Source organism: Bactrocera dorsalis, chromosome 1 (genome assembly GCF_023373825.1).
Source record: "Bactrocera dorsalis isolate Fly_Bdor chromosome 1, ASM2337382v1, whole genome shotgun sequence".
Lineage (NCBI taxonomy): Eukaryota > Metazoa > Arthropoda > Insecta > Diptera > Tephritidae > Bactrocera > Bactrocera dorsalis.
The window spans coordinates 24,969,583-24,993,154 of NC_064303.1; the positions used below are offsets into that span (position 1 = coordinate 24,969,583).

Below are 23,572 nucleotides of genomic sequence, written 5' to 3' on the forward strand. Positions count from 1 at the left end.
CTTGCTAGTTTACTTTACTAGGTTCGTACCTCTGGATTGACAAATAAAACCAAAAACCGTTTAATTCAACAAAATCTCTTTATACGCAATTTGTCTACACTATAGCAGTTTACTCTTAGCACTGGATGATTACGTTGGCGTGCCACGGCTTATATAGCCACGCACTCCTCGCTGATGCCGAAGTGTCCTTCTAGAATATTGCGTCTGACAATTATAAGAACATAATGCTATACGGCGCCAGACGCAACTATTGTTTAGACAAGCAGACAGCTGTGTCGCCAGATGGGACTATTGTTTAGACAAACAGACAGCCGCGGCGCCAGATGTCTACAACAAGACAACCACACGTAATGCTATTCCATATATGTACATACAGCTATTGTTCATAATAAGGGATGCATATAGCAATACAAATACAACTTAATACTACTTTTGTAACAGTATTAATAAAGGCTTGCGAATAAAATCAGTGATTTGTTGTTTATGGCTGTAACATGTAAGGCCATTATTGTTTGTAGATTTGGTGAAATGTATTAATATAGGGCCAATTATATGTATGTATTTAGATTACTGAAATGTGTGGATATAAGCTTTAAAGAAGCATCTATTCTCTAAAGATTGTAATAGCGCGTTATGTTCGTGAATTTTGTACTGACTTGTCGTATAATATTTTTATAGTGTAATTAGCAGATTGCAGAGGCTTGGACGATGTCAACAACGGATGAGTCGACGTTGCGAGTTTTCGAGAGAAAAGTTCTGTGAAAGATGTATGGTCCTTTGCGCGTTGGCCACGGCGAATATCGCATTCGATGGAACGATGAGCTGTACGAGATATATGTACATACGACGACATTGACATAGTTCAGCGAATTAAAAGACAGCGGCTACGCTTGCTAGGTCATCTTGTCCGAATGGACGAAAACACTCCAGTTTTGAAAGTATTCTAGGCAGTACCCGCCGGGGGAAGCAGAGGAAGAGGAAGACCTCCACTCCGTTGGAAGGGCCAAGTGGAGAAGGACCTGGCTTCGCTTGGAATATCCAATTGGCGTCACGTAGCGAAAAGAAGAAACGACTGGCGCGCGGTTGTTAACTCGGCTATTACCGCGTAAGCGGTGTCTACGCCAATCAGGAAGAAGAAGAAAAATTAGCAGAGTGTTTGGATTTATCGGATATTTGAATATTTTTATTATTTCTTTTTGTAGAATTAGTGGAGTTTCAAATATTCCTATGATTAATGCTCTCTGTTATTATTTACTATCAGCATGTGAAGTGACGTTTTTATTTCAATGAGATCGTCATGATTCAAGAAGGTAAAGGGTAAGTTAATCTTTTAACGTTTAGATATTATTCACTAAAATTTTGGTTTTAGGCTGATTATCTATATTGATTGAAATTTATATTTTGTGTTTTTGTAGTGCGCGAATATTTTTGATAAATACTATATATGGTAATAAAATGATTTTTTATATACATACATATATAAAGTGGGCCATTTAGGTTATTTTTTAGATATGAATGCGAAAAGTAACATGTTGCTTAACTCGCTCGATCTGAATTCACTCACTTTTTAAGCTAAATGCTGGACATTTATTAAACCTTTATCTGTGGTTTTGCATTAATATCACATCCAAATTACTATTGCAACATAGATCAAATCTTAATTCGAATGATTTTTTTTTATTATTTTGCACTTAAAACTTACCCCATCATCAAAAAACAAATTTCTGTACTGAGTTATGATCGACTGCTCAATCTTTTGTAGCACATTCATCGGATACCTATTAAAAATTGAATTTAACTTTATATAAAGGAAAATAATAGCATACTATTTTTACTTACCTCTTTCTAGATATAATCCAATGTTGTATATCTTTAAATTTTCTGTATTTCTCATTATCTAATTCCAGCAAATAATTTATGAATGGCACATACATTGCCAGACTGTCTAATTTTTCGTCGACCGCTTTCTCCATCTTAATCTAAAATAAAAAAAATATATATATGTATATACATATGTATAGGTATAAGATTTTTATTATAGTTAAGATAATTATTAATTTACAAGCTACGAACGCTTGATACTAAAATCCTTGACACGGGATTGCGACGCGCAACGCTCAGATCCCGATTATATGTGTACTAGTATATCTCTAATATTTTATTCTTCGATCCGCTGCAAATACTCTGTAATCGATTAGAGGTTCTCTAATTTTGTTCAGCAAGCCGCTGCGAAAGCCGATATTCGATTCTCTGATACGCATTGCAATTTATTCCTACATCGCATATAATATTTCAGCCTAGCCGAGCAGATAGCAGCGACCACGCAACTCTTTTCTAATACAGTGAAATTCTTCATAACACCACACCCACTGTTGCAGTGTTTTTGTCCGGCTGTGGGATCTGTCCATATATGAGACTGGGACAAAAACGGGTGCTTAGAGTCAAAAGCTGCAACTCAGTTTTATGTTTCTATTGACTAATACATGCGATCAGTGAATGAATGACAATTATCCCATTATTTTGAGTAGAGCCACCGCGAACCAGACGGCACCAGCGCAAAACATTTTTTTGTTGTGATCATTTTACAAATTGTTCTTAAAAAACTATCTTAAAACATCAAAAAATTAATAAGAATTTAAAAAGAGGGAACCATAAATTGCACACAATTTACGTGACAAATTTTATGAAATCTTGTCCGTTTATCAGAGATAATTTGAACGCAATATTACCAAAATAGTGTTCATGTCCGGTTATAGGAATTGAGTTTTTATGAAAATAATAATGAAAACAATAATGAAAACATTGTGTTCATGAAATTTGTCCAGTTATGGGAGATGTCCGGCTATGAGTACTGTCCACAATGGGGAATTTTACTGTATTTACATGTTTGAATTAGTGATATCTTTCGAATGGAATGTCCGAATCAAATAATTCATATGAATTGAATCAGCCTTGAATATGAAGTAATTTATTTTCATAAGGATTAATACCAAGATACAAATAAATAGATTTTACAGAGACGGGCTTTTATTAAGATTTTTAAATAAAATATTTTTTATTTTGACGTAGCTTCAACAGTTGGACATACATATGCTGTAGCGAATTTTTTGTAGATAATTATATGTTCTGCAAAGTTTTAGCACATTTTTGTATTCTATAATCAATAGTATTCGCAGCGGACGCGATGTAAGGTATTTTTTAAGTAGTTTTTTGTACACTTTGAGTTACATTATTTTTAGTAAGGATCTCTAACATTTTGATAACGAGGTGGTGTAGCTTCCCAACAGTGAAAGAATTTTTAAAATCCGTCAAGTGTCTCGGAGCCTATTCAAATCAAACAAACAAAATTTTCCTCTTTATAATATTAAGTACATATAGAATTTATTTACTTTATAACTTTTTAACTGATTTCATAATTCCATGTAAGTACATTGTTTTACTTCGTATTTCCCCACATTTTTTCTTTTTATTTCTTTATTTTCCGAATCCCCTCATGACGATGTTTTAACATTGAACTATCACTTTTTTAAGCAATTTGTTTACACATATACAAAGTTGAGATAAAATTTGGGGTTGCAGTAGCCACTTTTATTTATTAAACTGTTTTGCTTGTACATACATATGTATGTATATCAATAATTATAATTTTTTAAATATTAAAGAAGTATTCCATTGAGATTTCCAGTCAATACTGATATTTATTTTGAAGAACACCTCACTTTATATAAAAATTGTAACATTCCAAATACATACATATGTACATAAACTTTGTTTCTTAACTGCTAACTAGCAATAGCTAGCAATTTTTTTGCCTGAAAAGCAAAAAACTAGCAGAAGAGAGCAAAAGTTGAGAGAGTAAGGAGCTAAGAGCTGCTAGTTTCTGCTGGTGAAATTTCTACGACGAATTTGTTTTGATTTTGTTTATTTTAATAGTTTCGAACTATATTTGAGTACGAATTCTACTGATTAAATTTCAAGTGTTTATTGAAGTGATTGTGAAAAACCACATTTAAACATTTCCTTGTTAATTTCTGCCAGTTTTCCGTTTCATTACTTTTTCGTTATTTCGCTCTTTGTGAGAGTAACTTCTCTAGCCAGCAGCTACTAGCAGTTAAGAAACAAACTAATACGTACAAATGTATTTTAATTCATATGTATATGTATGTATGTATGTACATGTTTGGATAAACATAAGTATGCATGTACATATGTATATTTTATTTTATATTTTCTTTGTTTTGAAATAAAATGTTGTTTGTTGTTTAAGTTACCAATGCACTACCCGGCGATGCATGTTCAAACATGTTCTTTTGTTGATGTCAGTTAAAACTTTGTTTACGTTTTTCAATATTTCCTGATGTACTGGCTTTAGGCGAATCAAGGTAAGTATATATATGTAGAAAATGATATTAAAATATTAACGCGTATTACAAATTATGCCCTGCATAAATATAAGTAAATGGTAGCAAAAAGAAATTATATTCCCGAGATGTCCGATTGACGACGTAACCATTAAACACTAAACACAATACTGAGTGTACGAACAAAGTGGTTATGCTTATATGTATGCATTTATTTATGTACCTAATGCCTTCCAAAGGAATTATTTGGACATATGTATGTAAACAATATTGTCAAGCGTACATTATCTCCACAACAACAAACAGTGACAGTAAGAATGATTCTTAAGATGAAGTTAAAGGAACAAAAAACACATAAAATTCAATTACATACATACATATGTATGTAAGTAAATTTATGAAAATATCAATGGAAGTACGGAGTCAATTAAACATTTTTGTTTACATTATTAAAGAGAATTGAGAACTTTATTACTAATTGTCCAAAGTAATTGTAAAATTAATATCAACTTTTTGTTCATAAGAGCATACTGCATACTGTTGCGTATTATGCCTCCACAAACAAAGTGAGTGAGTATCATGTTTCATAAACGATTTGTTATGACCTATTTGGTGTAAAGAAAATTTGATGAGCAAACACATTTCGCCTTGCATTTACTCGTAGAATGTTAACATATCTTGAGTTCTTATGCATATACATATGTACATATGTATGTATGTATGTAGGCATGTATATGTGGACATAAGTGAATACTTAAAAGAAATCCTGGTACTAACCTTCATATACCTACTTACATGCATATGTATGTATGTATATATTTTGCATAGATATTTATGTACATATGTATAACCATGATGGACCGCTTCGTGGGAAGCCAAAAGCCAGAGCTTGTAAGTATGTACATAAGTACTTACATAAGTACATTTTTAATTCATTGTAGAAAACATACAATTGTCCGTTTCGGCGAAATTCTGTGCTCACAAAAGAGTTTTGTTTTCGTTTTCAACTCTGCTAGCTCGTGCGGATTTTGTTTGGTTTACTATTTTTCGATAATATTATGGATGCTAGTGCATATTAGAATTGAATTTAGTTTTAGTTGCATTTATTTCGATTGTGATCATGGTTTTGTGCACATTAAAAATGCCTAAAAGTAAAGAATTAACTCCTGCAGAGAAAAACAACTGTTTTGCACCTTCACTAGGAAACTTGAAGTATAAAAAATTGAGTATAAAAACTTTTTTAAACGGGGCTAAATTGAAATTTTGAAACAATATTTTTCAGGGGTGTTGTGTAATATGATAGTTGTCGGAATCAGAATTGAAACCGATAAAAAAAAGTAGTAGGTGTCATGAATTCAGATATTATTGGTTTGATATTCGAAACAGAATTTGTATCGGTTTTGGATGTCACGGAAACCAATTTTAAGGGTTTTGCTATCAGAAACAAAGCAAGAAGATAATCGCTCATAGATTTGAAATGTAAATTAAGATTATATATAATTATTGTTACGAATTAATTATCTTTAACCAGAAAATATAAGAATAAAACACGAGATGTCTTAATTATTGAGTTTTAGAAAAAAATGCTTATATTTAAGGGGGGAGCCTGCTTTAGAGGCTTAAAAAAATCGTTTTTTTTAGGTTTTTTAAGAGGGAAAGAAATAATTGGTTAAAGCGAAATTTCTAGGGTTTATATGTAGTTGTATATTTAAACATCATCCGAAAATTTTTTGGATACAAAATCTTTGATATTCTGCCTTAGGGAAGTAATTGCTCGATGCATTTCGCATCTGCATTTGTCGGACGGCGGGCAGGATGCAGGTCGCATCGCAAACAAATATTCAAAGAGATTCATATTTGTTAATAACTTATGTTCTAGGTAAACTAAGAATATTTCAAAAACAAAGTGCTATATTCTATGTAAAATTTTTTAAAATTTGAAAAAAAAAAGTGGTCTTTGACCAAACAATATTTACTTAATGTTGTTTAAACATACTTATGTATGTTCAAACTTAACTTTTCTTAGTTTTTTTGGTGGTGGTGGTTGACACACATACATATGTATGTATATATTAAGTGCTACTGAACCCATTCCTTTGAAATTTGGTATATATCTTCTTTATACAATGCTCTATCGTGTCTGCCTTGGATTTCCAAAAATTTTGATTTGATATATTTTTATTTTTTTATTATTATTTTTTGTTTGAAAATGGTCAACCCGATAACGACATCCTTACTAATGAAGAATCTTCTTGTTTTTTGTGTTTTAGATCTCTACAAATTTTTCTTTAATTCGGAACTCATTAAAAACTTAATAGAATTTTTTTCCAAATTTTGTCACATTGGATTCCACAACACCTCTGTTTGTTTAGTTTTTTAATTTTTGAGAATATAAGAATATAAATATTTTTTTTTATCGGTATTTTAGGTTAGCTAACTTTTTTTTCGATATTTGTCTTCAAAATGGCTTTTTGTTTATTTTTCAATCCGTTATTTGAGATTATATTAAAATTTAAAAACACGTTTTTAATCCGATTTTGCGATTTTTTTTCATATATGCATGTGTTCACAAATGAACATGTGTGTTGGTACCAAAGGGCCACAACATATGTACATTTATGTATATGAGTCACGTATGCATTTATATGCAGTACGCGTGCACTCAACAAATCAAATATACAACAACACAAACATATTTACTTAGGGTGAGACGTGCATATGTATATATACGATCAGCTATTGACTCAAGATATACATTTACACACAAACTTATATTTAGTTATTTAAGATAGTTTGAAAATTTGTATATAAAGGCTTAAAATATAAAAATAAAATCAGAATGAAGTAATTCTTACAAATTATAATTATATAATTATAATAATAATAATTACAAAAATTATTCTCAATTAATTTTTTTAAAGAATACAAAATAAAAAAAAATTTATTCAATTTTTAAATCAGTTATTTTTTAATGCATTATTTGCAACAATTCATATATACTTAAATATGTACATACAAATATTTACGTACATACATACATACACACATAACGAAATAAATCATTGCGTTTACAATTACAAAAATATTGTTACGAATTTACTCCTTACTAGTTTACTTTACTAGGTTCGTATCTCTGGATTGACAAATAAAACCGTTTAATTCACTTCAACAAAATCTCTTTATTTTACAACTCGTCTACACTATAGCAGTTTACTCTTAGAACTGGTTCATCACGTTGGCGCTGCCACGGCTTATATAGCCACGCACTCCTCGCGGATGCCGAAGTGTCCTTTTAGAATATTACGTCTGGAAATTACCAGAACATAATGCTATACGGCGCCAGACGCAAGCAGACAGCCGCGGCGCCAGACTCAGCAATTGTTTAAGTTGACAAACAGACAGTGCGGCGCCAGATGTCTATTGTTTCGACAAGCAGACAGCCGCGGCGCCAGATGTCTACAACAAGACAAATGCTATTCCATATACCTACAGCTATTGTTTATAATAAGGGATGCATATAGCAATACAAATACAACTTAATACTACTTTTGTAACAATATTATGGTTCATGGGTCATCTAATCTCGTTTGGATCAATAACATGGTAATGCTGTCACTATTAGTGCAACACCTAGCAAAAAGGCTCCACCATAATTCCGTTTCGATTAGATGCAATTCATGCAATGGTTGAAGCCTTAAGACTAATAGGGAGTGGTCCCATGCTGCAGACGCACGAATGCGTCAGTCTCAACGGCTGAACAAGATGCATCCAGGTCGCGAAATGTACCGCTACACCAGTCTAGTGGCCAACAAAGAATCTATACGGTCCCAGAAGCTCAACTAGGCAGCATGCCTCCCAATCTCAATCGAAAAACCCTCCGACTTTACTCCTGTGCACAACCGTACCTATATAAACTTTAAAAAAGCTAACTGGGTCGGCTTTATGAAATTCACCGAGAATACCTTCAACTCACTACCCATTCCTACGGACGTATTCGTTGGCGAACGTAAGTTCCGCAAGGTGATCGCTGCTGCTGCGCACTTAATTCCCGCTGGTCGAATTCATGAACTACGACCCAACTTATCAGCTGAAGCAGCGGTCTTAGCAAACTAGTGCGCCTCCTTACGCCAGGTCGATCTCTGTGATCCCAGCTATAGGGATTTCAACTTGGAGATTCGACAGCTGATAAATCAACATAAGCGAACGAAACGGGTAGAGTACCTGAAGTCATGCAATCTCTCCGCCGGCGTGAACAAGGTTTGGAATACTGTCAAATCCCTGCCTAATCCGAGGAAACATGACATTCGACGGTCATGCTTTTTCGGACCCGAAGCTGTGCGACAGCTACTTTAGCTGACAATTTATTCCACACCCTCTTTTCAACGATGGGAAGGTTCTGAGTGTCATCAACAAATCAAAGGCATCGAAATTCACCACCCCAGGCGATATAAATATGCTGATGTTAAAACACCTTGACTCGGTGGAAGTTAACTATATCTCCAAGGTTTCCTTTTTGTTACTGACCACACTTCACATACCCGATGTGTGTAAAATCGGAAGGGTGGTACCATTACTGAAACCTTTCCCCTGAAGCGTCATAACCGCCCAGATCGCTCGTAACCTCAACCAAAAACCGCCCTGTGAGAGAACTGTCCTAGTAGCGTCGGACTTATCGAAGGCCTTCGACACCGTCAACCATTGCTTTTCTCGCTATTGTTTAATCAATGTATTTCGAAACTCCCTCAACCATCAGAAGCAGTCTCTAAAACCTCATACGTAGAAGATTGTACGCTAATGACGTGGGGCAATAGGATTGATGCCATGCGTTCAAAAGTGAACGCCCATCTCCCAGAACTTTCTCGTTTCTTCACTGCTAGGAACCTAAAACACTGCCCTGCTAAATCCATGGTTACCCTATTCACGAACTGGATGAAGAAGTACAGACTGGAACTCAACATTTCTGTCGATGGAGTCAGAATTCCCACGGTAAATAACCATAACATTTTTGGTGTAACATTCGACAGTATGCACTCCTTCGCTCCGCATACAACCGCGATTGTCACTAAAGTACAGAGGTGCAACAAGATACTCAAATCGGTAGCCTGTAGCACTTGGGACAAAGACAAAGGGACATTTCTAGCAACATAAAAGACAATCGGCCGGCTAGTTACAAACTACGTCGCACCAATATTGTCGCCTGGAAGCAGTACGACCCGAATGGGTAAGATACAAACCTGCCAAAATACCTCACTCTGGACAATTAAGGGATGTCTCCCATCGAGCACTTACACAGTGAGGCCCGTATACTACCTGTATGTTTTCGTAGAAACCAGCCCTGCAGCCACCTGCTTGAAGAGGAACCGGCCTTACTTAAAAACCGAATATCTCGAGAAGTATTAATGATGCTCTCGGATCTTTTTTTATAGCAAATAAAATTTCCTACAAATTTGTCATGTACATTTTTTCTATAGCTCCTGTCTTTTACGAGATATATACAAAAAATAATGTGAAATTCTTGGAAAAATCGGGTTTAGAGCCCCGTACTACCTCGCCGGTATGAGTTACGACTTTGTTGCACTGGACACTAGAGATGAGCGAAATTGTGATTTTTCGATATCTGTGATTTCAGTGATTGCTATTTTTAAATCACTGTGATTTTATATTGCTATTGTGATCGCAACTAAGTCGACGTTCAAACGTCGTTGTTGTTGTTGTAGCGGCAGATTCTGCCAATTTGACACTGTTTGGCCGAATAAAAGTCCGGGTCTGTTCCACTTACGTAGACGCGAACGACGGAAACATTTTGTCGTTATTGGCGGCAAATTCTCTTTTGGCTCCTGTAACTCGAGTCAAGTTTTTCCGCCTTTCTTTTCACTACATTTTCGCAAATGTTGGAGCGGTTCGGCTACCTGACACTTAGAGCGTATTGCATAGTTCATTTTTATGTTGGTATGATGGTTTCACACATTTCTTAGAAGGAATTACCATTAGAGTAATTTTGTTTAGAATACCCGCTTTTAATATTTTCAAGACCAAATAATTAACGCGAGTTTCCTAATCTTTGGGAAAATATTAAAAACCCGTAATATTTTTTTCCATCATTTTTTCTGAAATTAATTAGTTACAATTCTTGTTTTCATCACAAAAAGCTTTCAAATTTGGTTTTAACTATAAGTAAAATTAAAAATTTTATTAAAACAAATTAAAATATTCCATTTTGATTATATTTCATCTACCACTTCAAACATCACACTTCACTTCTTTTCCTTGATACATTTCCTGCCATTATTAAAAATTATAAGAACGTTACACTAGGGATGGCTAACTCGATTCCGATTCTACTCGAGAATCGAGTTTTCTCGTAAAATACTCGAGTTTTCGGAATCGATCTTCAGTAGTCGGAGTCGATTAAGAATCGAATTAAGTGACCAGTTTCAAGTTATAAGCTTAGTATCCAGAAATGTAAAAACTTCTCTCAAGAAATGTAAAAACTTCATAAAAAAAAACGCTTAAGAAACGGTCAAGAAACTTTCCTACGATAAATTTACTGGTAAATGTTCAGGAGAGCGGCTTTTCCGAAAACGTGCACCAATTTTCACGGGAAATGTCTTACTCGTTTTTAGTTCTACTTTACGAATATGTATGGCGCGTGCCTTTAAAATCAATATTTTCTTTGTTTTTATCAAAAAACTTCGTATATCCCGAAATGACAAATTCACTTTTACACTTTACACGTCATTAGATGTTAAAATTATACTTTCTATAAGTTATATACGCGTAATTATTGATGTTGTTTAGTTAAACAATAACAGAAATTGGTTTTTATGTTATTTTTATAAAAATATGAAAAACTTCACAATCACTTCACTTTAACAAAAATGGCAAGGTTATGTTCGAAATTATGGTATCACTGTTGTAAAATTGAATTATTCAATCAATTTATGCGATCGCAATCGCAGTTCATAGCAGCGAACTGCTATTTATAAAAAGTGATCGCAGTTGCGATTTGCGATTTTTCAAAAGTGAAAAATCACCGGTAGTGAAATATCGCTCATCACTACTGGACACATTTGTAGAGTGAACAATTCTGAGAAATATGCGTCTAAAGTCAAAGCGATGCCATAAAATACCTCTGATCTGTAGGAATTTAAAGATAAAAATTCATGATTGTAGTGTATTTTCTATGGAAAATTTTGGTCCAGTTCTTAATGTTAATATTAATGGCTAAAATTTTCAGGGACTTTTTTTTAGGGTATTTCCAAGGAAATTTCGTGACGGGACTGAAAGAAATTAATAGCTCAAAAAAAAACACCCTAATGTAAATATGTACATACATACTTTTAATAAAATACAAATCAGTCGTAATTTCAACAAAAATGTATAGATATATGGTGTTCAAATATCATTGAAAATGCTTACTTATCAGCAAAGCCGAAATTCTACTAAATATAAATATCTATTTTCAAAGATACATACATACATATGTATGTACATATGTACATAAACAATCCCATGCATTTAAATGCAATGTGCATCTAATAATAATAAAAATGCATGAGGACACTAGTCATAAATTTACAGAAGAGATAACACACACGCACACACATGTATTAAATTGTACACTTGAAAACAACCCCATGTAGCATAAAACATATTAAGCAGCATAAACAATATGCTGCAATACATACATACACTCATACACATATACATATTTAGTTATTTAAGATAGTTTTAAAATTTGTATATAAGCAAGAAAAATACTAAATAAAAACCAGAATGAATAAATTCTCAGCTCAAATAAGGTCTTCATTTTTCCCCCACCAGCGGTAAGAATTAAAGATTCTTATTTGAGCTAACCCTTTTTATGGCATTTTCCATCACTTTGACCAGAACTTCCCGCGATAGGTCCTCACATTCTTGACGGATATTGTCTTTAAGAGCTGCAATAGTCTGAGGCTTGTTGACATAAACCCGCGACTTCAAAAAGCCCCCAAAAAAAAGGTATGGAGCGGTCAAATCAGGCGATCTTGCTCGCCAGTACAAATCGCCAAAACGGGAGAATAGGCGCCCGGGAAATGCATCCTTCAGCATATTGGTTGTGGCACGTGCAGTGTGTGCCGTTGCACCGTCCTGTTGGAACCACATGTTTTCCAATCCCAATTCATCCAGTTGCGGCAAACAGGACTCGTTGATCACTGCTCTGTAGCGCTCACCACCCACAGTAACCATTTGGCTCGTAACGTCTTCGAAGAAAAAAAGTCCGATGACTCCTTCAGCGAAAACAGCACACCAAACAGTGACTTTGAGCGGGTGTAATGACTCATCGTGGGTTATACGCGGATTTTCAGTGCCCCAGAAGCATATATTTTGCTTATTTAGGGAACCCGCTAGAGATGGAAATGGGCTCATCACTCATGATTATTTTTGATGAAAAATCTATATACTCTTTCAACTTGCAAGAATCAAAGCCAGGAAAACCCCTTAAGTTGTAAAACGTCATCCAGAGATTAAAATCTAAGAAATTTTATATATACAGAATATATAAACTAGAAGACCCAACAGACGTTTTTTAATAAGTTGTAACAAGTTATTTTAATGCCTAACGTAATTACATTTACACTTATCAAAATTCGACCGTGGCAATAGCTGTATTGTAAATAAAAACTTTTATTTGTTTTAAGTAAGGGTGAAAAATCTTACTCTTAATCGACGATTATAGGACATTTGCGCGCTTCGAGTACGCCGACCAATATTTTTTGCTCCTTTACGATGGCGTGGCATTTATCTGTAGAAAAACAAAAAAATACTCGAATACATTACGCAACGAATATGAATATTGAAATTGAAAATTTAATTAGAAAACGACTTATTGTAACAAATTTTAGATAAACAAGTGAGGAAGGGCTAAGTTCGGGTGCAACCCAACAATTTATACTCTTGCAACCTTCAAGGATGAAAGCCATGGAAGTACTTTAATGTGTAAAACCAATAATATAGAGCAGGGGTGGGCATATTAGCCCTCAGTGGCATTTTGCCCGTGCGGGCACGAGTGCACATTTTGAGGGCAAACATGAAGAGGGAAATGAGAGCAACGTATTTTACCACTCCATATTTACAAATGAGAGCAACGTATTTTCCGACACCATGTTTACAAATGAGAGCGCGCGCATATATGGGAAGTTGCACTGTGGGTAATAACTGTAAAATTGCCTAACAATTTTAAGTTTCTTTGTAACTACTATAAATGTATAAAATGTAAGACAAATAACAAAAAGTATAATAAATATTTGATTTTAGTAATCATTTTTTTTAATAAGTTTTTATACCAGCATTTAATTTTGTTTATTTGAAAAAATAAATTATATCTTTGATTTACCGTGCGATTATGTAACTTGTCTCTAAATTTGAGATTTTAAATTAGAGACAATTTTTAAGACTTGAGACGATATTGCTATTCTGTAAGTGACAGTCACAAAATCTATTACATTTCATTATTCAGAGATGTTTTTACACTTGAATGAAAATAAATATGTCGATAACAAATATTAAATTTCCTATAACATAGTCAAAAAACATAATTATCAATAAAAATAAAAATATATGTTGACTTTGTTTCATAATATTTACGAAATTTATGTAAAAATGATTTATTTTTCATCTTTTCGTGTTTGAGTTGCTTACAAAATATAAAGAAACGACAATCGATTAATATCTATGATGATTTTTATTCATTATATTCAAAATGGCAGACAAGAGCTCTTTTTGGTTTTGTGACCTGCTAACTACCAGGTCTCAATATTTTGAGACTAACGCTAGAGACTGTTTAGTGAATAGTAACTAGTCTCAAATTGAGACTTTGCCTCAAAATGTCCATTATTGTACAAAAATTTAAATCAGATAACCTACTTCTTATTTTAGATATAAATTTCGAAGCAAAAAGGCAAAATTTTCAAACCAAGTTATTTCTTTAAACTTCCTTATAAAAAGTAATTTCAATAATAACTTCAGTTTATGAACCACTGTTTCTTCAAACACACATGACCAAATGAATCTTATGAGAGCGCAATGTAAATAATTCCCCAACAACCCTTCTACCACCCGCCAATCGTAGAATTTCCAACGACATTAGGTTTTCCGCAGGGTTGCCAGGCTCGATATACTGTAGTAAATTTAAAAATTGTCTTCAATATATGTATTTGAAATTTTCTTAAAATAACTCAAATTCAGAATCGAATGCTATTATTTACAAATATATAAACTAATTTTAATAGTTTGATTTCAGTTTTAATATTTTATATTATGAAAAATTATAATTGATAACTTAGATGTGTACAAAACTACATATGCGTATTGAGTAATGGCAACATTGTTATAGATATGCATACATATGTACGTATAAAAGCCCACAACTTGAGAAAAGTTTTCCCCATTGTAACTAAAATGAATTTTTACAACTGGCATCACCACCATTAACTGATCTATCACATGTACAGTGGTGTGAACAAAATAGGAACAACCAAAAGGTGTTGTGAAGTTTTAAAATATGCTGTTTTCTTATTAAATAAAATTGTTTTTAGATACAAGTGTAACATATATATTTCTTTCCTAACAGTGATTAGAATTTCCAGCATGCAAAGGTAAATTAAAACAGATATTAATGCGAATCTCCAAAACGTGCAAATTATGTTTAGCTCTTTTGGTTCACACAACTGTACAATTCCGATATGAAGTAAACTTCCGCTCTTAAATTTGTGTACAATGTCAGTATTGCCGCAACCATTCTGCCAGGGATAATGGGATGCCAAACTTATTCCAGTGTGAGAGCGCCTCAATATAAGCGTTTTTTATAACATTTTCCATTATGGGCAGATCGAACAAAATAAGAATTTTTGGGTTTTTTAAATTAAAATACCCAACATTTATTACGATTGCAAATTATTATATATTGGACTTTTAATATATGGCGAAACTACTTAATTCCTTTTTTATGATTTTATGGTATATTAAAACAACTGAATTTCGATCTTTCAATACTTAATAAGGTGAATTAAGCCTGTTAGTTCTCAATTAATAAATGTTTTTAATCAATTGTAATAGAAAATTAATTCTATTATGCATCAAATTACAAAACGTTTCATGAAATATATTTAAATTTCGCATTTTCTTTGATTTTCATTGTTTTAAATTTTTATTAGCGACTTTGAACGGCGGCAACAAATTCCTCCGTTCACATATATTTTTGGTATAATTTCAATCTGGCCGTTCCAGTCATTCCAATTGCAAAACGTCAACACCTACCCAATCCAGTCAACTGTCAAAGTTCGGTAGGTGAGCGGCTCTCACATTTCCAGTGACAGGAGAGTTGGGGATCTCTTTATCTCTGATTCTGCTATGAACATTAAGTTGTGGAGGAATGTAATTGATTTTTTTTCGCAACCTCTTATGCTCTTCTCTCCGTACACTGATATTCCCCTCATCTAGCCCCCGTGCGCACTTTGCTAACTTTTCGGGCAAAAATGTGCCCATCCCTGATATAGAGTAAAGTCAGGCGAATGTTAGAAAATCCTGATGCTATATACATAGAGGCTAGGCCAAGTTTTCGCTTAAATTTAACTCTTTTTGGCACAATGATTCAATGTTATAAATAAAACACGCTCTTATTTTCATTGGGATAACTCACATATTGACCGATATACAAGGTGCGTTCCAAAGTAAACAGTACTTAAAAAAAAAAAACAGAACAAATGGTTAAAATGTGAAATTTTGGTCAAATAATCGGTCACAAGCTTCGTTCGAATGTTGGATTCTGAGCAATTTTTGGTCGTCAATCAATTTGTGCGGCTAAAGCGGCTAGCAAAAACGAAAACTACAGAAAATTCTAAGAAAGTTTTTCCAACAAACCAAGGGTCTAAAATTAATTCCCAGTTCGCGCATAGCGACTTTAGATTTTGAGGTCATACTTATTAAATTGTACTCAAAAACTTTACACTTTCATAAGAAGCGATCCGCAAAATTGTGCTTGGTTTCTTCGATTACAACGAAATTCTGTGCTTCTGTAATGTTATGTATGCAGCATACAGATATTCCCATATTTTTTCAATAAATTCTAAAATTGTGGAATATCGAAAATAAAATTTTATTATTGTAATTAAGTTTTCAAAAAATTAAATGTTTTTGTGGTGCAAGCTACAGACATTGTTTTTTTTTGCTGAGGACTGAGAATCTTGTCTAGTTTTAGTTTTTTTAGGTTTTAAAGTCTTTTTTTAGATTCCATGCGTGGTGTTGTAGTACGACTTTCTATAGTTACGGCAATAGCGCGTCGTGAAACTGTTGTCAGAAGCTGTACACAACGCTCAGTTGCTTGGGTATGACATGGAATCCCTGGGTCAGGAAGCGGCGGATCATCAGACTCAATAAACTGCAACAAGTGTTCGTATGGAATGTTTGCTGAGAATGAAGGCTCAGACAAAACACTGTCATCATCTAGGTCAACCAGATCAAAGACTACCTGAGTATTCAAAATTTATGGCGTGCTTTTTATCATAAACCTTTAGATTAGTCGGATCACAAACTTTATCACGATAATATACTATCTTTTTTATGGCTCTTTCGCGAACATCTATTCTCTTATCATAAAACATTGCCAGTAAGATATTTTCAGGATGAGCGAAGTATGAATTATTTTGGATGACAGTGTTAACAATTTCTCGCAGCGTTGGTGGTAAATATCGCGTGGACTGTATAAATGTAAAAATTGCAAAAATTTAAATTGGTCAACAGCAATCGCCTCGAATTCGGGAATGGTTAGCTTACTCTTACTGTGCTGATCAATCATAAACTATTAGAGTTCAATGGGTATTAAACCACAGCAGCAAGGCAATGTTTTTGCGCACTGACATTTTCCAATATAAAACACTTGATCAATTGTTTCCAGAAACGTTGAAGACTTACTTGGTCTACTTTTAAAATTTATTTTATTATGATATTTATTTAGCAATGTTTTCAGTTTTTTCGAGGCAGTTTTTTCATTGATTAACGAAATGTTTAGTTTATTCCAAATTTTTTTTGCCACTTGTGTTTTAAGATTACCGTTTGATTGCTTTTTTCTGTTATTTTTTGCTCAGTCACGCGTAAAAATAAATAGTAATTATTAAAATTAACGTCACGATTACTTGATAGATTTAGATCACTCAAATCTCTTGGCAAGCCAATATTCAGACTGGGAGGAACACAAGACCCGGTGTTCATTGAAATTGTATCAATTTCTGAATTGGTGGAATCAACTGACATTGCAGACGTTTCCATTATAATTTATTGATCGAAAACTATTTAAAACTTGAAAAAAATTATTTAGAACACACTATTGTTTATTCAACGCAAACCACTTGTGTGGTAAGAGTACCGTACCATTGCTTACTTTTGTTGTTTTTTGCTCAGCCACGTAAAAAAACGAATAAGTTACAAAAACCGGCTATTATTGCATGCTATTATTTTTAAAACTATAGGTTTTTGAGTACAATTTTATAAGTATGACCTCAAAATCTAAAGTCGCTCTGCGCGAACTGGGAATCAATTTTAGACCCATGGTTTCTTGACAAAACTTTCTTAGAATTTTCTGTAGTTTTCGTTTTTGCTAGCCGCTTTATGCGAACAAAATTCGACCCGCCCTAAGTGCACACACCTTTCGTAAGCCCAAATTTTCGGTCAAATGCGGTAAATCGATGTTTTGGAGATGTTCAATTCCATTTTCACGAATTTCAATGATGATTTTTGATGAATTCGCGCACAATTTCGAAGGAATTTTCGGTAATCACGGATTTTGATTGGCCCACATGTTGATCGACATTTATTGATTTACCGCGTTTTTGGTAGTTTTGAACAGTATCATTATATGGGGAGTGAGCGGGGTTATCCTCCCCTTTCATCACACTGTCGGTAGAAGTTCTTACAAGATTTGTACTCAGCAAATTTGGTTGTTGTAGCTTAAGTGGTTTAGGAGATATGTACTTTAAACTTGGGAGAGGGTGTGGCCACAATCACTTTTTCAAAAAATTTTGCTCACAGGTGCCCCTTCCTACTGTGATCCTTTGTACCAAATTACAGCTTTATATCTTAATTTAGCGCTTAGTTATGGCACTTTATATGTTTTCGAATAATGGCGATTTGTGGGCGTGGCAGTGGTCCGATTACGCCCATCTACGAACACGATTTTTTTTTTTTGTACTAAAGTACGCACGGACGGACGGACAGACAAGCAGTCAAACGGATTTCAATTTCTCTTGTCATCTTGATCATTTATATGGTGATGGTAACATACATAGGTGTACATTAACTCAGAATAATACATTATTTGTATGTGTATGTATTACCAAAAATAGATACAGGTCAATACATCGCCTAGGTCTCATATACCTAATATAAAAGTATAGTCAAAAGATATATTTTCGAGCTGCATCGAGATGTATACTCTTTGTTAGTACTCTTAAGACTAATTTGTTACATGATTCTTATATTTATACTAGTTAGTATGTTTACTTATTACTAGTTGTTAGTTTGTTTACATTTAATACATTGTTTGCTTAGGTTTGTTTACATATAATAGAAGGTTTGCATAGATATGTATTTCCTTTGTTCTAAGATAAGGTTATTTTGATATTTTTTGTTTACTCAAATTCAAGGTTGTTTTGATGTTTGTTTGTTTAGGATATTTTGATAAGATAATATTATAAGGAATACATTCCTTAACTCTCCCCTCTAAATGAAATGCCGTCATTTCAAAACATCTAGGCTTGATTATTATTATTATTTATTTTTTAATAATTTTCTTATGCTCGTAATATACTTTTTAATTATCGTGCATTTATTTATTTAGTTATTTTGTTTCGCTGATATTGTCATTATTAATACATTTTTACATTATTTTTCATGTTTTCTTTTCTCTTATGAATTTTACCCATTTTTGATATAAAGACTTATATGGCTAGCAGAAAAGGATGATTCCTGAGTTTCATTAATATACCTTACATAATGACCTATATATTTATTAGGGTACTTAAAAAAATTTTTTTTAATTTTTTTTTTCAACTCTTACCTTACTCTTGTCGCAGAAATTTTTAAAGTTTGGAAAGTGAACTTTCTGAATATGTGATGGTTATTTTTGAGAAACGAAAGTTTTTTCTTTGAAGAATTTAAGTGCATTTCGCATAAAATAAAACCTTATAACGATTGTATTGAATCTAGTTTTCTTTTTAACAAAAGTGTGAGTGGCCTATAAGGTGAGTTTTTGTACACATAATACTTATTTTCATACGAATATGCATTTTTTCCATTGACCTTGGCATCAAAGAATTCTTCGTGAACTATGGCATCGAAGAATTCATCGTTAATACCATGTTCAGACCGAAAATTTAAAAGGTTAGATTACATTAAAGCATTTCATAACCGAACAGTGTTTTCACTGCCGTTAGAAAGATCAAAAAACAGCTGTTATTTTCATTCATGAAGTCACATCGCTTAATATTTATCAAAAGAAAGTATTGTCATATAGTATTTTGTAAAAAAAGCCGTCTTTTTTCAAATATTTTCCATATAATAGAAATAATGGATGCATTTTTTCATTTGTTTAGTCGATTTTCAGGTGAAATTAGATCCATTGCTTTAAAAAAAGTTTGTTTGTTTACATTTTTCCCCCTTTGTAGTGTCTAAATCAGCTGTGATAATATAACAGATTTCCAATGCTGACAAGTAGATGGCGCAAAATCAGAGTCGCAAGAAAGATTTAGCGTGGATCAGTTTCAAATCCTTTCAATGAAGTGATTTGAAAATGTCATTTTTGTATGGCGAAATCTTGATAAATTTTTAAGATTACTGGGATAATCCATTCAACAGCCGAAATCGTGTGATTAAATGTCGGTCTGAACATGGTATAACTGTGGCATTAAAAAAATCTTCGTTAACTATGGCTTCGAAGAATTCTTCGCTTACTATGGCATCGAAGAATTCTTCGTTTACTATGGCATCGAAGAATTCTTCGTTAAATTTGGCATCGAAGAATTTTTCGTCCCTATGGTAAGCGAAAGGGGTGATCTGTTACTTTTCGTAAGGCATCGCCATGTTAATTTTCATGGGTCGGAGTAGGCGATACAATCATGCTACATCGTTTACCTTGCTCGCTTACCAATGTCTACCATATCCCGCTGGGTGATGGTTATTTTTGAGAAACGAAAGTTAGTTGGTGAAATTTTAGTTTGAATGAAAAACGAAAATTCCTATGTTAAATGTATGGCAACCTATAAAAAAAAAATAGCGACCCCTTATCTCCTGTCATCAAACAAACAGTCGTCGCACTCGCGACTTGGCACTCACGTCACTGTTGACAGTCATAACTTTGAAGTTGTAGATAATTTCGTCTATCTTGGAACTAGCGTAAACACCACCAACAATGTCAGCCTAGAAATCCAACGCAGGATAACTCTTGCCAACAGGTGCTACTTCGAACTGAATGAAAAGTAAAGTCCTCTCTCGACGAACAAAAGCCAAACTCTATAAGTCGCTCATAATTCCCGTCCTGCTATATGGTGCAGAGGCTTGGACGATGACAACAACCGATGAGTCGACGTTACGAGTTTTCGAGAGAAAGGTTCAACGAAAGATTTATGGTCCTTTACGCATTGACCACGGCGAATATCGCATTCGATGGAACGATGAGCTGTACGAGATATACGAGACATTGACATAGTTCAGCGAATTAAGACAGCGGCTACGCTGGATAGGTCATGTTGTCCGGATGGACGAAAACACTCCAGCTCTGAAAGTATTCGACGCAGTACCCGCCGGGGGAAGCATAGGAAGAGGAAGACCTCCAGTCCGTTGGAAATTCCAAGTGGAGAAGGACCTGGCTTCGCTTGGAATACCCAATTGGCGCCACGTAGCGAAAAGAAGAAACGACTGGCGCGCGGTTGTTAACTCGCGTAATCGGTGTCTACGACAATTAAGAAGAAGAAGAGTTGAAAAAAATCAAATTTTTTTTTTAGCACCCTAATATATATTATACCATATCAACCAGAAAAAAACTAAAAGTAAATCTGTGTTCTGTATATTTAATATACATATGTACATATAAGTATTGATTTTTTTTGTTACGTTTTATTTTAAGATAATCGGAAATGAGAAAGTGGGGTTTAGATCAATGTATAGACCAAGTTCATTCATATTCAGCACAAAAGCATTAAGAAACTTGCACACCTATGTAATTCCATTAAATTATGACATACATTGGAACTAAGGGAAGATCTAGAATGATTGCGTTAACTTTTCGCATCACTCCTTATATACTTGAGAACATGGTATCATAAGGATAGCTGACACACTGACCGACATATCCGGCCGAATGCCTGCGAGAATAACGAAAATCACAGCAAGAAGTTTAAAGTCTTACTTTAGGTATATTGGTGGTAGGGGAATATTTGCCCGATTTTATCTAATTTAGGCGCAAGGATACACTGTTAATAGGAAAAGACGTTCTCTGAGTTTCGTTAAGGCAGCTCACATATTCATCAACATATGTATGTATATACAGTTATGTGAAAAATAATATGGACAGCGGCCTACAGTTAATGAAGTTAATGTACATCCGGAAATGTGTGGGAATCAACGGCAATTATATAATCAAATTTATTGCGAACCAATTAAAAATATTTTTTTTTACAGTTCTACCCATATTTTCCTACATTTTATATTTTATTTGCATTTGTTTTCAAATTCACGATATTAGCAAAAAAAATACAATATCAAGTAAAAAAGTAACTAGTTTTCATTCAGAAGTGATGATATTAATCAACTAGGTTTTGGCAGACGGAAACTGGAATTGCATTCCATGAAATTTGAATAAGTTGAAAAAGCTCTGGATTAATACTCGGACACTTTTCTATTAACGCCGCTTTCACCATATGTATATCACAAATTTTCAAGGGCTTTTAGATCCAATGAGTGCGGTGACCACTCCACTATTGACCCTAAGCCACTCGTTTGTACACTTAGCCGTGTTTTTTAGATTCGTTGTCCCACATAAATATCCACCTAAGTGGCATATTGTCTTCAGCGTACTGTAGCATAAATTCTTGTAGTATTGCCACATAATCGGTTGTCTTCACAGTCTGCGGTATCCTATGCAGCGACCGCAGACCATTGTATGAAAACGGTCCTCAAATAATAATGTTTCCACCAACATGTTTAACGGTCTTTATCGTATACTTAGGGTTGGTTATAGGCAGCATTATTCGGTCTTCTTACATAATGGATACCTCGATCAGAATTAAATAAGTTGACTTTTGTTTTGTCAAACCCGAGAATGTTACGTAATTTTTCTTTAGGCCAAAGGTCATGTCCTTCGGCAAACTTAAGCTTTTGTTGCACGTTCTTTTTTTGACAACATAGACCTTTTTTTTCGTGCTTTGGTTCTTGAGATTTTCCTTTATATGAATGGATTGAATGAAATGAAATTAATGGATTTTTCTTCACATAGCAAACTATATTTTCCTGACAAACAACGCTATTTTTGACTTCTTGGCGCCTGTTTCAATCTGGGAAACCCATTTTACTGCTTGCTCAAACAGTGTTTTAAAAGTATTCAGTAAATTCGCTACTTTTCTGTACGAATTTCCTTGTTTCACTAAATACATATTTAATATGTTCTCAAGTTTTCGAATCGCAGTGCTTATCCTTACTCATATCGATACAATAAAAAAAGAACCAGGTTTAAATTGATTGATATTAAAACCATAAATATTATTTTTGCCTTATCTCTGCAAAAAAAATACGTTTCAATACGTTGTCCTTATTAAACACAACTGCTTGCGGACTTTGTTAAGAACAAAATGGCTTTTTACGAAATGTGTGCAAATACTTTGCATTTGTCTAACGGAATCTGTGTCCCTGTCTTTATTATTATCCGATTATTATACACAGTCATCATAAAATGATTATTTTTGAGTTTGAATAATATATCTCACATATTGACCGATATTTGAGCAGAAAAGTCAGTCATAAACACTGGGGCACACATATTCGGTCCTGAGAGCTTGAAAAGTTATGGTCCGATTTCGGCTATTTTTTGATCCAAGATACCACGCTTTAAAGGCACTCTTTTTACACTCTTGATATCAACACCGTAAAGTGAAAGAATCAATTCGAATTGGCCTGATTGTTGCAAA

The 23,572-nt window shown here is 33.8% G+C and overlaps 1 protein-coding gene across 15 annotated transcripts in view; it reads right to left on the reverse strand.

Moving 5' to 3' along the window:
• LOC105233358 (uncharacterized) overlaps nt 1-23,572 on the reverse strand; it is a 52,036-nt gene that overhangs the window by 16,991 nt on the left and 11,473 nt on the right. For 9 of the 15 annotated variants that reach the window (XM_049446735.1, XM_049446708.1, XM_049446716.1 and 6 more), the window contains exons 2-4: nt 13,062-13,146; nt 1,840-1,979; nt 1,703-1,778 (exon numbers count right to left, since the gene is read on the reverse strand). In XM_049446735.1, the coding sequence (XP_049302692.1) occupies nt 1,703-1,778; nt 1,840-1,979; nt 13,062-13,142 (297 nt within the window). In that variant the 5' untranslated portion in view covers nt 13,143-13,146. Of the gene's footprint in view, nt 1-1,702; nt 1,779-1,839; nt 1,980-3,389; nt 4,220-4,271; nt 7,073-13,061; nt 13,147-23,572 lie in introns of those variants that run through there. The other 6 variants (XM_049446731.1, XM_049446748.1, XM_049446743.1 and 3 more) reach the window with 3 other exon arrangements.